We start from the raw sequence: 13347 nt of genomic DNA, 5'->3' as shown, positions 1-13347 counted from the left end.
GAGGGCGACCCGGCGCTCCCGGTGAGGGCGAAAAACTACAAGTCCCGACGGGCATTGGGGGGAGGCGGGGCCCTGGGCGCGGCGTCCTTGGCCGCACAGCGGGCGCTGTGCATTCTGGAGCTTGTAGTCTTCCCGCCGGCGGCGCCGGTGCGTGGCTCCGGTTGCTAGGTGACGACGCCCAAACTGCACCCCGGCGCGAGCTCCCCCTGTCCGGGTGGTGGCAGAGGTCCCGGCTGAACAGAAGAAGTGAAGTGGGGGACCCGCTGGCCCTGGCATCTGCTGTGGCGGCGGGTGGAGGTGGGACGGAAGGTTTGGCGGCAGGAGCTCCTGTGAAGCCAGCACACAGGTAGGAGGGGGAAGGGAGCAGGTGGAACCCGACAGGGAGGAGGGCGAGGCGCGTTTCCTCAGCATCAGCACCTCTCTCCAACAACTTCCCACGGTCAGTCCTCATCTCCTGCTTCCCATCTTCTTACTTTCGCTAATTTTGGTCTTCTTCCCAGCTCCTTGATTAAAGTGAACGGTGCTTTTTTTTTTTTTTTATCGCCACAATAAACGGTGCTTTTTAAAAAGATATTCACCCATATTCACTATTGCCCCCAATGATGCCCTAATATGGGTCCATTAAGATAATCACCAAAATCTGAGAACCTGTTTATGTGGCAAGCAGAGCTAAAAACATGTGTTGAGTACAAGACACTTTAAATTCCCACTGACAGCTGAAGAAACTGAGGCACAAAGAGGCTGCTGTGTTCTTATCTGTAGGAAGAGGATCCAGATCACAGTTGGCGCCCCCCCAACAGCTTGGAGCTTTCCCTGTCCCCACCCACCACCGCTTCTCTGAGTGTTCTGAGATGTGCAGATTTGGGGTGCGGGGAGTAGAAGTAACTTCTCCCTTGGTAGAGAATTCATTCTCTGAGACTCGTTGGCCCGGGGTCTCAGGGCTCGGGTGCTTCTCGACTAGAATGGTCCGCGGAAGTCCGTGTGAGTGTCCCCAGAGGCAGCTTCTGAGGCTTCCGTGTGTGCTGGTGGTGGGGCATGTTCTCTTCTGAGTGCCTGGCTAATCTTGCCCACTCCCCTCTAGCTGCCACCCACTCTGCTCCCTTAGGTTGCCAGCACACAGACCCCACCCCGTCCCCATTGCCTCCTATCTCCAGTTCCTTTCGCCTTTTCTCTCCTGAGCCTGCTCTGATCGGGCTTTCACCCAACTCCCTCTCCCAAGTTCTTCATCAAAGCCATCCTTGACCCTGATGTTGTTAAATCCAATGATTGGAGCTCAGCCCCATCTCTTCCTTGAACCGTTAGCAGCAGGCAACTCAGCTGAGTGCTCTCCTCCCGGACTCGGCGTCCTCAGTTGGCTGGAACAGATCACACTCCCTGCCACCCCAGTGGTTGCTCCTTCTCAGTCTTCTGGGCAGGGGCCTCCTCTGCTTCCCAACCTCCTGACACTAAAGCCCTGGGACTCAGTCCTTAGAAATTCTTCTTATTATTTTTTTTTTTAATGTTTATTTATGTTAGAGAGAGAGAGAGGGAGGGAGGCAAAGAGAGAGGAAAGACACAGAATCAGAAGCAGGCTCCAGGCTCTGAGCTGTAGGCACAGAGCCCAAGGCGGGGTTTAAACTCACAAGCCATGAGATCATGACTTGAGCCAAAGTTGGACGCTTAACCGGCTAAGCCACCCTGGTGCCCCAGACCTTGGAAACTCTTCTATCCACTCCTTCCTTGGGTGATTTCCTGCAGTCACATGGTCTGGTAAACACCCATTTTCTCCTGGCGTTTCCAAAACTTACATGTCCAGCCTGAACATCACCCTGGGACTGCAGACCCCTTTACCCATTCTTTGCCAATGGATGTCTAACAAATCCCCACAAACTCAATGTGTCCAAATGGACTCTCAATCTTCACACATAAGACCTGCTCCTCCCCAGCCAGTGCTTCTAGCATAAGAACTCACTGTAGACAGTGGACTATTCTCCACGGTTCTGTCCTTCATTGACTCCAAGGCTAGGGCTGTCGTTGCTTGTGCAGAGGCTTTCTTCCTATCCTCCCCAGTTTGAAACTGTGCATAGGAGGAAGGCTGACCTCTGAGAAGTGGGTGTATCAATTAAGATTAGGTTCAGCTATATGTAATGAAAAATCCAAAGACCAGAGAGGCCCAAGCAAGGTTATTTATGTTTCCATAAAGGAGGTCAATGGGAGGGGCGCCTGGGTGGCTCAGTCGGTTGGACGTCCGACTTCGGCTCAGGTCATGATCTCACGGTTCGTGGGTTCGAGACCCGCATCGGGCTCTGTGCTGACAGCTCAGAGCCTGGAGCCTGCTTCAGATTCTGCATCTCCCTCTCTCTCTGACCCTCCCCCGTTTATGCTCTGTCTCTCTCTGTCTCAAAAATAAATAAACATTAAAAAAATAATAATAATAAAAAAAGGAGGTCAATGGGGAGCCAGTCCTGGCCACAAAAAGTCATCAGGGACGTGGACTCTTCTAGCTTTCTCTTCTGCCACCTTTAACATGTTTCCTCACAGGCCAGGATGGCTGCCTAAGTTCCTGCCATCACTTCCTGAGTCCAGCCAGCAGGAAGGAAAAGAGAAGAAGAGTATAAGCCTCTCCCTTTCAGAGAGACTTTGCAGAAGTCTCACATCCTTGTACTTCAGGGTATATCTCGCTGTTGGGGAGGCCAGGGAATGTCATCTTTCAGTTAGGCGGCAATAAACCCAAGTAAAACTCAGTGTTTTGTTATTCAGGAAGAAAGGGAGAGTGGAGATTAAAAAGCAACCAGCAAAACCTGCTGTGTGGGTCTATACTTTAAGCACAATCCGTCAGAGCATGACTTGGCAAAAATCCTTAGGAGATTTTTACTCGGAATTAAAAGCCAAGAAAAGAATTTATGTTAATTAACACACATTTTGTATCTGTGTAAATGAAGCCTCTCTAGTGGTTGAGGGTGTTGAGCTGGTTTGTGTCTGATGGAATTTAAATCTCCTGTCATCTCATTTCTGTCTATAAAGGATTTGCTAAGAAAAGAGAAGCTTTGGTCCAGCCCACCTTTAAAGTTTCCTTAAATTTGAGACAGGTCTTGATTCGTGGAGTTAAATCTTGGGAATTAAATACCACTTCCCATGTATCTGGTTTTACCCCATTAGAACAAAGCTGAGGTGCCAAGATATCAGAATCAGAAGACTTTACCACCTGTCTCCTACCCAAACACGTCATTGTGTCCACTAAGCTCACAGGCTAATTTCAGTAAGATTTCAGGACTCAAGTGTCTCTGTTCCTGATTTCCACCCTCCTGGCGCAGCTGCTCTGCGTCTCCTCTGCCCCAGGGGCCCTCAGGCCTGGTAGTGAGCCAGACTGGCAGGGACTAATGGTTCCAGCCAGCTGGGCTCCCCAGGGACCCCCCTCCTCCGCACAGCCCCTCACAGACTCCCCTCTGCATCCTCCACCTGGCTCAGCCGTTTGTTGCCTCCAGTTCTGTCCAGGCCCGCTCTGCATTGGGGACAGGGCTTGGCTGCCTCTCTGGCTCTTCTTGGACTTTGAGCCATCACCAGAGGGCCTCCTGGAGCATCCTTTCTTCCGAATGTTCCAGCTCCGGGACAGGAGGGAGGGCAGGGAAGTCATCCTGCCTGAGGAACATCTCCCACTAAACACGTGCAGACCGCCCACACTCACCACCCACAGCAGGTGCCGGGGGGGACCCTTTTCCTGCCGGTATCTGGTTCCTCCAGGCAGAGCTGTGTTCAGAGCAGATGCAGAAAGGTAGGGCCAAGGGCCAGACCCCATCCCGGGGCAGTGCCCCCACGTGCCTGTTGGGGGAGGGGCGAAAAGACTGCATCCTCAACGTTGTTTCTGTAAAAATAGACTTTTTACTAGTTGTGCTCATTTCCTTGTGAGCTCCAGAATGTGTAAATGCTATTTTGCTCTACTATGTTGACATGGTGTCCCTTTCCCCCAGTTATGGCTCATCCTGAGATGTTACCGGGAATCTGGCAGAGCGGGTGTTTGGAGGGTTGCAGAACCAGCCTGGGGCTCAGGCTCCCACAGGCAGGAAGTGCTCCCTTGGGATGGGGAGCCTGACCCCCCCCCACCTCAACCCCCCAACTCAGCGTGGGGCTTGTTCTGTGCCACCTTTACTTGCTTAGCAAATATCTCGTGGGCATGCATTATTCTCCAATTAAACGAAACAATGAAACCGAACTTGTCGAACTATAGGATCTGTGGAAGCAAAGGCTTGACTTAAAAAAGATCACTAATACAGGGGCACCTGGGGGGCTCAGTCGGTTGAGCTCAGGTTATGATCTCATGGTTCGTGGGTTCGAGCCCTGTGTTGGGCTCTGTGCTGACGCTTTCAGCTTGACTGTTCTGCAGTTTGCATCCTGTCACTGACTCCGCAGACACCTCTGCGGCACTTGCTGGAGACCAGCTCTGGGTAAGCTGCCGGAGATCAGCTTGTGGACGCAGAAGTGGCACAGGAGGGTCCTGCGTCAGGTGCTCACGGTGCAGTGCGTCACATGGGTTTGGAGGAGTTCAGAGGAGGCACGGAGAAGGGAAGAGCTAAGGGAGGAGGAAGCAGGCTCCACAGGTGCTGATATTTGCATCAGGTGTTAAGGGATGCGTAGGAGCTCACCGGAGAGAGGAGAGGCGTGTTCAAGGTTCAGGAGATCCACGTGAAGGGGCTTGAGAGCCAGTGAGAATCCTGGGAGGACAGAGCTGGGGTACAGGACGGGAAGCAGGAGGAGGACCCCAGGGACTGTGAGCCCAGGCTGTGAAGGGGTAGGACGTGCTGGGTACCCCAAGAGTTGGGGGGATTTGTTAATGATGGCTGTTAGTGGAAGGACACTCCCCTGACCTGAGGCCACTCTCCCCCAAACCTCCCTCACCTCAGAGAGTGGCACTGCCATCTAACACTGGAACACCTGCCCGGGAGGACAGTGGCTGTGCCGGGGGGGGGGGGGGGGGAAGGCGGAGGGCCAGGCCTGGGAGACCTGGTGAGTGGGTCTGTGGCCACTTGGTGCAGCCGGACTGGGTGATCCTCACCTGGAAACGTCCCACAGCCTCTCGGGCGTGGGGCCCAGGGCCAAGGGTTTGCATGAACACAAATAACCAAGTACAAGGGCTCATCCAGAGGGGCCACAGGCAGCCTGTGGCCTCAAGACTTCCAAGCTCCATCCCATGCAGCGAGGCCTCTAATGCCAGAGGAGGGGTGGTTAGTGTTGGGGGGGGGGGTGGCCACCACTTTCTGCAGCCTTTAAAAAGTCCCTTTGTCCATTAGCTGCATGAGGCTGAGAAAAGTCAGATCTCGCTAGGGAAAAGATTGCAAACTATGGAAATAGATCTTTTCCAGAACTTCTCCCAGAGCCAATATTTCCTCCGGGGACATTCACTCAGTCTGCAAGCCAGGCCCCAGGGAGGAGTTCCTAGCAATACAGACTCCCACAGCAAGAAAAAAGAACTGATTGCACACCCCTCAATGCTACCTTTTGGCCCAGAGACACCTCGAGTGTCCCTCTGTGTGGTCAGCAATGCCATCGCCAGGGGTGGGACATCAGAGCAGGGCAACCCACCCAGAGGAGGCGGCCAGGTCAGGGCCCTGACTGTAGGGGTCATGACTTCCTGCCTTCGGATACGTTAAGTCACTTGTCCTCAGCTGCCCAGCAGACCTGGGACTCGGGCCAGGAGGACTGCACGGCATCCACAGCCGCGCGAGGCCTCGTCTACCCCTCCTGCACCTCTGTCTCAGGTGCCGACCTCCTCGCTGCGGCCCTCACCTCACCTTGCCTGCGTCCGAGGGTCAGGACCTGCTCCCACGGTCCAGCCGGCCTGCCCCTGGCAGATGAGAGAGGAGGGGCCAAGCCGGCCAGCCCCCCGCCCTCGAGCCACAGATGGGGACTGCTTCTGTTCCCAAAGGTGCTGTGTGGCCTGCTCTCCAGGTGGCCTGTCCCACTGCTGAGGGGCGGACCTGGAAGAAACGAGTAGCTCAGTGTGTGTTCACAGCGATGCCGCCACCTGGCCGCACGTCAAAAGGGGGTCACCTGGCACGCGCTGGCCCCACGTCACCACCCGTCCTTCCGACCCCTGCACCTGCAAAGGCCAAAGTTTGGGCTCGGTGTAGGTGGTCCTGGTGAAGATAGGGACAGATGGATGAGCACACTGCTTTCAGTGCCTGCATGCAGGTCCCCAGCTCCTTTCTCCAGGTGGGCCTGAGCCCACCTGACTCTAGGTGGCCCCTGGGGCAGTGACCGCAGCCAGGTCCTGCCAGCAGCTAGCTCACTCAGTACTGATGGTCATGCCCACTTTGGGGCAAGAACCGATGTAGAAATAGGGACTCAGCCCCCGCTATAGTCCTCTGTGGGTCTCAGCCATTGCCCCCTGCAGTGTGCTCTCGTTTCGTGGAACCACTGACTGGTCTCCGAACCCGGACTCTCCTGAGGCTTGGTCTTCAGGGCCGGCACCCGGCATCAGGGCTTCGAGCCGGTTTCAGTGCGTTTCCCTGTTCCAAGAGGTCCGTCTTCTGGTCGCATACGAGAGAGGCTCGTGCGGCTTCTGTCCCTGCACCGCTAGGGCTGGGCGCCTGAGCGACCCCGAGTCAGGCCTCAGGGCCGGGCGGTGCGGGGGCCCAGGTGTGCAGCCAGCAGAGGAGGGCAGGAGTCAAAGCCTCTTTCCCAGAGCGCTCAGCTCAAACCCGCTCGGGATGCTGCGCCAGGTGAGGGCTCCCCTGTTCTGGTGCCCCTGGCCTGCCTCCTGCTGTCACCTTCCTGGAAATGCCCCTGCTTCCCAGTCCCTTGTCTGCCCCTTTCTGGGCTCCCTCCGCAGGGCGGGGTGCAGGGCCTAGTCTTTCTGCTCGCACTGTCCTCCAGGTTGGAGATGGATTCCCTGCTGGGGGAGGAGGCTGGTCCGCAGCCCTGTCCCCTCCTATGCCACCTGCTGTCTCCCTCGGTGACAAAAGCATTCAAGGCGCTCAAGAGCCCCGTCCACAGGGAGACCGACCCGTCCTTCAGCCCTGGGCCATTCTCTCCCGTGACTCCTGTCTTCTCTTTGCTCGTGGGCATTTGGGCCTTTTGGAGTGGTTCCCTGGTTTTCTGGGTATTTTTCTCCTACTTTGTGTTTTCATCTTTTTATGCTCTCTTGGGAGATTTTCTCAACTATACCTTCCACCTCTTCTATTTGTATTTTTAGTTCTGCTGCCATATTTTAATTTCCAAGACTCTGTCTTCCTCCACTGTTCTTGTTCCTTGGATACCACATCTCTCTTATCTCTCGGAGGTGATAGAGGCACGTTTTCTGGGTTTTAACCGCTGTCTGCTTCTGCTTCTCCCCTGCCTCTGCTTCACAGTTGTGTGTCAGAGGCTCTCTGAAGCATCTGGTGGCATTTAGCCCTCACGCTCTTGAAGGCAGTGGGGGGACTCAACCGATGGGCTGGACTGGCTGGGACAGCCCATCTTGCTGGGGACCCCAGTGACAGTGTATACAGCTTTTATCTTTTTCACTCAGTCTCCATTCTGGGGGGTCTAGGTCTGGGGACTGCTCTCTGGATCCATTCCAACTTGTTGGGGGTTCAGGAGAGGTGCTTGCATTGTCCCCAGGATGCTAGCAGCCTGGCTTTGCCAACAGCTGGTGCCCAAGAAGACCAGCAGTGGGGTGGCCCAGAGACACCCCTCGAGTAGCATGGAACAAGACGGGGGCATGGAGAGGGAGCCTCTGATGGGCCTGGCCACCCCCCTCTAAGCAATTTGGGGCTTACCTATTAGAACCAGTTCCCAGAGGGGCACCTGGGTGGCGCAGTCGGTTGAGTGTCCGACTTCAGCCAGGTCACGATCTCGCGGTCCGTGAGTTCGAGCCCCGCGTCGGGCTCTGGGCTGATGGCTTGGAGCCTGTTTCCGATTCTGTGTCTCCCTCTCTCTCTGCCCCTCCCCCGTTCATGCTCTGTCTCTCTCTGTCCCAAAAATAAATAAACGTTGAAAAAAAATTTTTTTCTTTAAAAATAAAAAAAAAAAGAACCAGTTCCCAGGGTCCCAGCCCCAACCCAAGCAGCTCTTCCAAGGTCTCCCAGACAGAGGCTCTGGGCAAGCTGGTCTCCTGGAGCTAGTATGTTTCTGGAAAGTTCAATGCCCATACGAGATCTGGCCACTTACCAACTGTGCATTCTTGCTGGGTGTTGGGTCCCCCACCTTTAAAATGGGGGCATTGAGGGACACCTGAGTGGCTCAGTCAGTTGAGCGTCCAACTCTTGGTTTCAGCTTGGGTCGTGGTCTCACGGTTCATGAGTTCAAGCCCCATGTCGAGCTCTGTGCTGACAGTGCAGAGCCTGCTTGGGATTCTCTCTCTCTCTCTCTCTCTCTCTCTCTCAGACCCTCCCTTGCTCACACTCTTTCTTTCTCTCTCAAAATAAACATTTTTTTTTAATTTTAAATAAATAAATAAAATGGGAGTGTTGAACCTGGTGACCTGAGGATTCTTCTTGCCCCAACCATTTGGGATTAGGTCACCTACCCCTCTGGGCAAGACCTTCTGTATAAACAGTCACTGAACCCCAGCTAGGCTGAGATATGCTCAGAGGCCTACCCCTCCCAGGCGTCCTCCCCAGCCATGCACAGTTGTGGGGCTTGGGGCCATGTGGGGAAGCCTGGGAGCCTCCAGGATCTGTGGGTGGGTGGGGGCCTGGGGTGGGCTCCTCAGGGCCAGCCTGGGCCCATGGACGGCAGAGTCCTGCAAGGACACGGTCCAGGAAGTGGGCCCGGGTTTCCCCAGCTGGGGTCCCTGTCTCCCTCTAACATGCCTCACTGTGAGAGGTCCCAGGCTCCCAGGGGACGTCCCGTCTATTGATAAAGCCTCTGTGGCTGCCTTTGCCACCTGCCTAGCTGACAGCCCAGAGGTCATGGAGGGTGTGACCTGTAGTGGTTTGCTTCTAGAGTCCTGCCCTGGGAAGATGGCCTACTACGGAAAATGCATTGAAACTGTGATTGGGCAACTGGACAAATTTAAGGCTAAGAAGGGCAGTGCTGAGCAGTTCCTGGAGGCCGCGTCCACCGCCCTGCAGGTAGGATCAGTGGCGGCTCGGGGCTGGCTGGGAGGCATGCTGGTGACACCTGTCATGTAGCTAGTTACTTTCTAGGAAGACAGCTGCTTTCCGTCCTCCCTGGGGAGAGGCCCTGGGCACGGCCCCGTGCCATTCGAAGGCTGGATGTCCTCAGCTTCACTCTAGGTCACAATAGTGGCTGCAGTGTTTCTAGAGGCCTTCAGGGACCCTCTCTGTGCCTCGAGAGGCATCCCTGGCATCTGGAACATGCATCAGACCACTCTTGTGAAAGGGAATATTGGCACCGTGCCTCAGGACGTGCCTGCACGGTACCGTCCAAAACTGAACATAGAGAAGAGTGAGCTTGGGGATGGACCTCCACTCTGGAGGGTGGCCTCCTCCCAGGGCAGCTACGCACGAGCAGCCAGCGAGCTGACCGGCTTCCGACAGAGAGGCGGGGGCTGGCCAAGGCAGCGAGGCCCACAGGAGCCCCCACCTCCTTCTCCTCGTGGCCCACAGCTGGCAGAAATAAGGGACCTTCCCGCCAACCCGCCGCCCCCCTGCTACTCACCTCTCGTCCCCGTGCCCCTGGATGGTCCTTGTTCTTTTCTCCCCCAACTGCAGCCCACCCCATTTCAAGCACCTACAGAGAGTCCGCTTGGCTGACGTCCTGGGACGGCTCAGGGCCGCTGGAGCACCACCTGTCAGCTCGGCCGCCCTCAGAAGCCTCTCTGTGCGTCTGTCAGTCCGTCCACCGGGGGTGGGTAGGTGCCCAGGGAGCGGGAGCATGCGTTGCAGGGGCCCAGCCCCCCTGGGGCTGTCGTAGCAAATGCATTAATTACAGGATGCTTGTCCTTAATTGCCAGGTAGAATTGCTCTTCCTTAACAGGCGTGTGTGAGCTCTTCACTGCGCCCACCCCCGGGGAGGTGGGCTGGCCCCCATGACCTGCTCAGGCGTGGGCTCTGCTGGGCCCCCGGCCACAGAGGGACTCCCTTTCCCTTGCGGTGTGGTAGGGAACGCTCTTCCTTCGTCAGCTGCCTTGTGGTCCAGCGGCCCGAAACCCTGAAGTGGTCGCTGCCTTGCAGAAGGGGCTGGGGCCCTGGGCTGTGCACACAAAGGCTAGAGGGGTCCAGAAAGCAGAGACTCTCCCACGAGAGAAAGCTTGGGACCGCTGACCCAACCCCTTCTCCCCGGCTTCATTCAGGAACCGATGTCTCTGGCAGCAGGGGCCGGGCAGCAGCCTGTACCCCTCTCTCAAGCTCGTCCCCGAGACCCTAGCATTTGGGGAAATCAGACCCTACCACAACTATCTTCCCCAAGCGGAAACGCCCTGCACAGCTCCGCGCCCCCTCCCCCCCGCCCCCCCCCCCCCCGCGTGGGCCTGGCCCTCCCCAGTGGCTGCTCCAGGGCCTGGCGGGACAGCTGCCTCTGTCCCACCCTCCTCGGGTCTCTCTCGCGTCAGCCACGACTGCTGTTGTCGGTGTCATCCTAAAAGAAAGGCCTCGCCCGAGCTTCTCTCATCTTCCACTTGCAAGGAGGCCCCTTGGTGTCTCCGCTCTGCCCTCAGCTCCCCCGCACCCGCCCTCCAAAGCTTTCTCCCACTGCCCAGCAAAAACAGCAAGGCCAGCATCTTTATTTCTCAGTAATAACCGTTACAGAAAGTTGGGTCTGTGACAACACATTATTGCCGGCAGTTGTCGCTTAGTGAGCCATGGCATCATGCCCCTATGTGTGCGTTTCCGTGGGGAGGGAGGCAAGCACGCCTCTGCCCCCAGACCCACCGCGCCGAGTCCCAGGGATCTGGCCAGCGTGGCCGGGGTGTGCACGGATGCTCGCGTCAGATGGAGAGGCCGGCAGCTGCGTTTTCTGACACGCTGGTCTTCCCAGATCCTTTCCAATGCCCGCCTCAAGTCTGACCCAGTGGGGACAACACACTCTTGTGTCCAGAAAACTGAAGGAACCCACTGCTTTTGTTAGACTCAAGGCTCAAGGCTGCCCCCTGACAGAAAACAACGCAGCACACGAGCCCATCGGGCAGGTGTCCTGGCTGGAAAAAGATACCTTCAAGTGCTGGCTGCTGGTTACCTGTCAATGTGACCTTATTTAGAAATGCCCTTGGGGCGCCTGGGTGGCGCAGTCGGTTAAGCGTCCGACTTCAGCCAGGTCACGATCTCGCGGTCCGTGAGTTCGAGCCCCGCGTCGGGCTCTGGGCTGATGGCTCAGAGCCTGGAGCCTGTTTCCGATTCTGTGTCTCCCTCTCTCTCTGCCCCTCCCCCGTTCATGCTCTGTCTCTCTCTGTCCAAAAAATAAATAAATAAATAAACGTTGAAAAAAAAAAAAAAAAAAGAAATGCCCCCTCTGCAGATATGATTAGGAATCTCGAGATAAGAGCATCCTTGACTTAGGGTGAGCCCCAAATCCAGTGACTAGCATCCTTATAAGGAGAGGGAAATCTCAACACAGAGACCAGGGAAGAAAGCCACGTGACCACAGATATATCCATGAGATGTGGACGCCAGGATCCCGCAACCACCTGCAGCTGGGGAGAAGCACGGTGTGGACCCTCCCTGTGACCTGACCTTGCGACACCTCAATTTCAGAATTCTGTCCTCCAGAACTCTGAAAGCCTACATCCCTGTTGTTTCCAGCGGCCAAGTTTGTGGTAATTTGTTAGGGGAGCCCCAGGACATTTGTATAGACAGGGAACCTCCTGGGAGAGGCCAAGGATGGAGGGGCCAGGTTGGCACACTCAGGGTTGCTGCCGAAATGCTGGACTCTGGGGACTAGGTGCAGAGGAGGGCACCTGAGGTGTTCAGATGAAGCCTGGCCGAAGGGTGGGGAAGGTACGAGGACTTGTGGATTGGGGGACAGTGTGCTGACCTTCTCTCTGCAGATTATCTGTAGATCAGAAAGGGATCCATCATCGCCACTGGGTGTGTAGGTGCTGAGACGTGGGCATCAAGCCTCTGCAGATGCCAGTCTCCAGAACGGCCTGACAGTGGCACTGAGGGCCTGGCTGGGGCTGGAGGGAGGAGGGAGGGATCAGTGGGGGTGAGGGTGATGGAACCAGCAAGCACCTGGGCTGGCCTGAAAGCCTGGGTTCTCCTGTGCTCCCTGGCCAGGCCCTCAGGAGGGACAGGAATCCTCGCCTCCCCCGCGCTCCAAGCTCTGCCCCCCGTAGTTAATGTCACTTTGGAACAAGTGTCCTTTCATCAGAGCACGATGACTGCAGACTGGAGAGTTTCCTGTAGGGGAGAGGGATGCTGCTGGACGTCCCTCCCTGGGTGTTGCCTTTAGCCACCCCTTCCCCCACCTGCACTCCCAGAGACCCACGTGGCCAGCCAGCATGACAGCTGGGCACCAGGCTGAACAGGTGGGGCATAGGGACTCCCAGAGAATCAGCTTGGGCCTGCAGGACCAGGGCGGGGGCGTACTGGGCACAGCAGGCAGCTTGGGGCATCCACAAAGTCCATGAGGTCTGAGCAGCCTCAGAGAAGACTCTGGCTTTGAGATTGAGATAGAACCAGAGGGGTGGGAGGTCTGGGAGAACACGGATTCCGCAACCCCCCCCCCCCCCCACCTCAGGCAGAGGGACCTGAACGAGTCAGGACGGCAGAGTCCTGACCTGTGACAGGCGCTGTGTGGGCGGGGAGGCCAAGTGGGATCTGAGTGCGCAGAACCTTGGGCCCCGGGCCAAACCATGGGCAAGGGCGGGCAGGGGAATGGAAAGGTCAGCACTGGGCTGGCAGGAGTGGTGCTGGGCAGCTGGGCAGTCAGCACAAGGGTGAAGCGGGGGTGAGGAGAGGCCCAGCGGAGCACCCAGCCCGCCCCACCCCCCGCCAGAGGGACAGGGGGGAAAGCGGGAACTGGGGGGCTGGGGGCCTGGATCACCACCCATGTCCTCGCCTGGAAGGCGGCAGTGTGGCCAAGGGCCGGAAAGCCTTGAACTTGCTGTCCTAGTCAGTAGCTTCCTGGGCTCAGGAAACGTTTTTTATTTTAATATGTTTAAGTGCCTGGTTTATGACATCAAAGATCCAAAACCCAAAAGGCTCAAGGTCGCCTCTGGGGGGGCCCCCCCCCCCCCCCCGCCGATACTGGCCCTCCCAGGAGACAAGCAGAGAGCAGTGTCCTGTGGTCCCTTCCAGAGACTGCCCAGGCCTCTCTTGCATAGGTATTAGATGTAGCAAAAGTTACATCTAAATTATACGTTTTATATATGAAAACAGTATCATTTTTACATAAAATTTTTTAAATTTCTACCAAATGGTAGTACATTATAACATAAATGTGCTAAGTGTACATAACACTTAAAGTACCATGAGGACTCTTCCACGTTCT

The 13347-nt window shown here is 56.4% G+C and overlaps 1 protein-coding gene across 2 annotated transcripts in view; it reads left to right on the top strand.

The window, feature by feature from the left end:
- Positions 1-256: 256 nt before the first annotated feature.
- Positions 257-13347, top strand: part of CFAP99 (cilia and flagella associated protein 99) — a 46959-nt gene continuing 33868 nt past the window's right edge. For both annotated transcript variants that reach the window (XM_040489493.1, XM_040489477.1), the window contains exons 1-2: positions 257-346; positions 8902-9029. In XM_040489493.1, the coding sequence (XP_040345427.1) occupies positions 8919-9029 (111 nt within the window). In that variant the 5' untranslated portion in view covers positions 257-346; positions 8902-8918. The remainder of the gene's footprint in view (positions 347-8901; positions 9030-13347) is intronic.

Source organism: Herpailurus yagouaroundi, unplaced genomic scaffold, assembly GCF_014898765.1.
Source record: "Herpailurus yagouaroundi ecotype Mexico unplaced genomic scaffold, PumYag 28, whole genome shotgun sequence".
Classification (NCBI taxonomy): domain Eukaryota; kingdom Metazoa; phylum Chordata; class Mammalia; order Carnivora; family Felidae; genus Herpailurus; species Herpailurus yagouaroundi.
The sequence above is the reverse complement of the archived record's forward strand: the minus strand, read 5'-3'. Positions and strand labels throughout refer to the sequence as shown.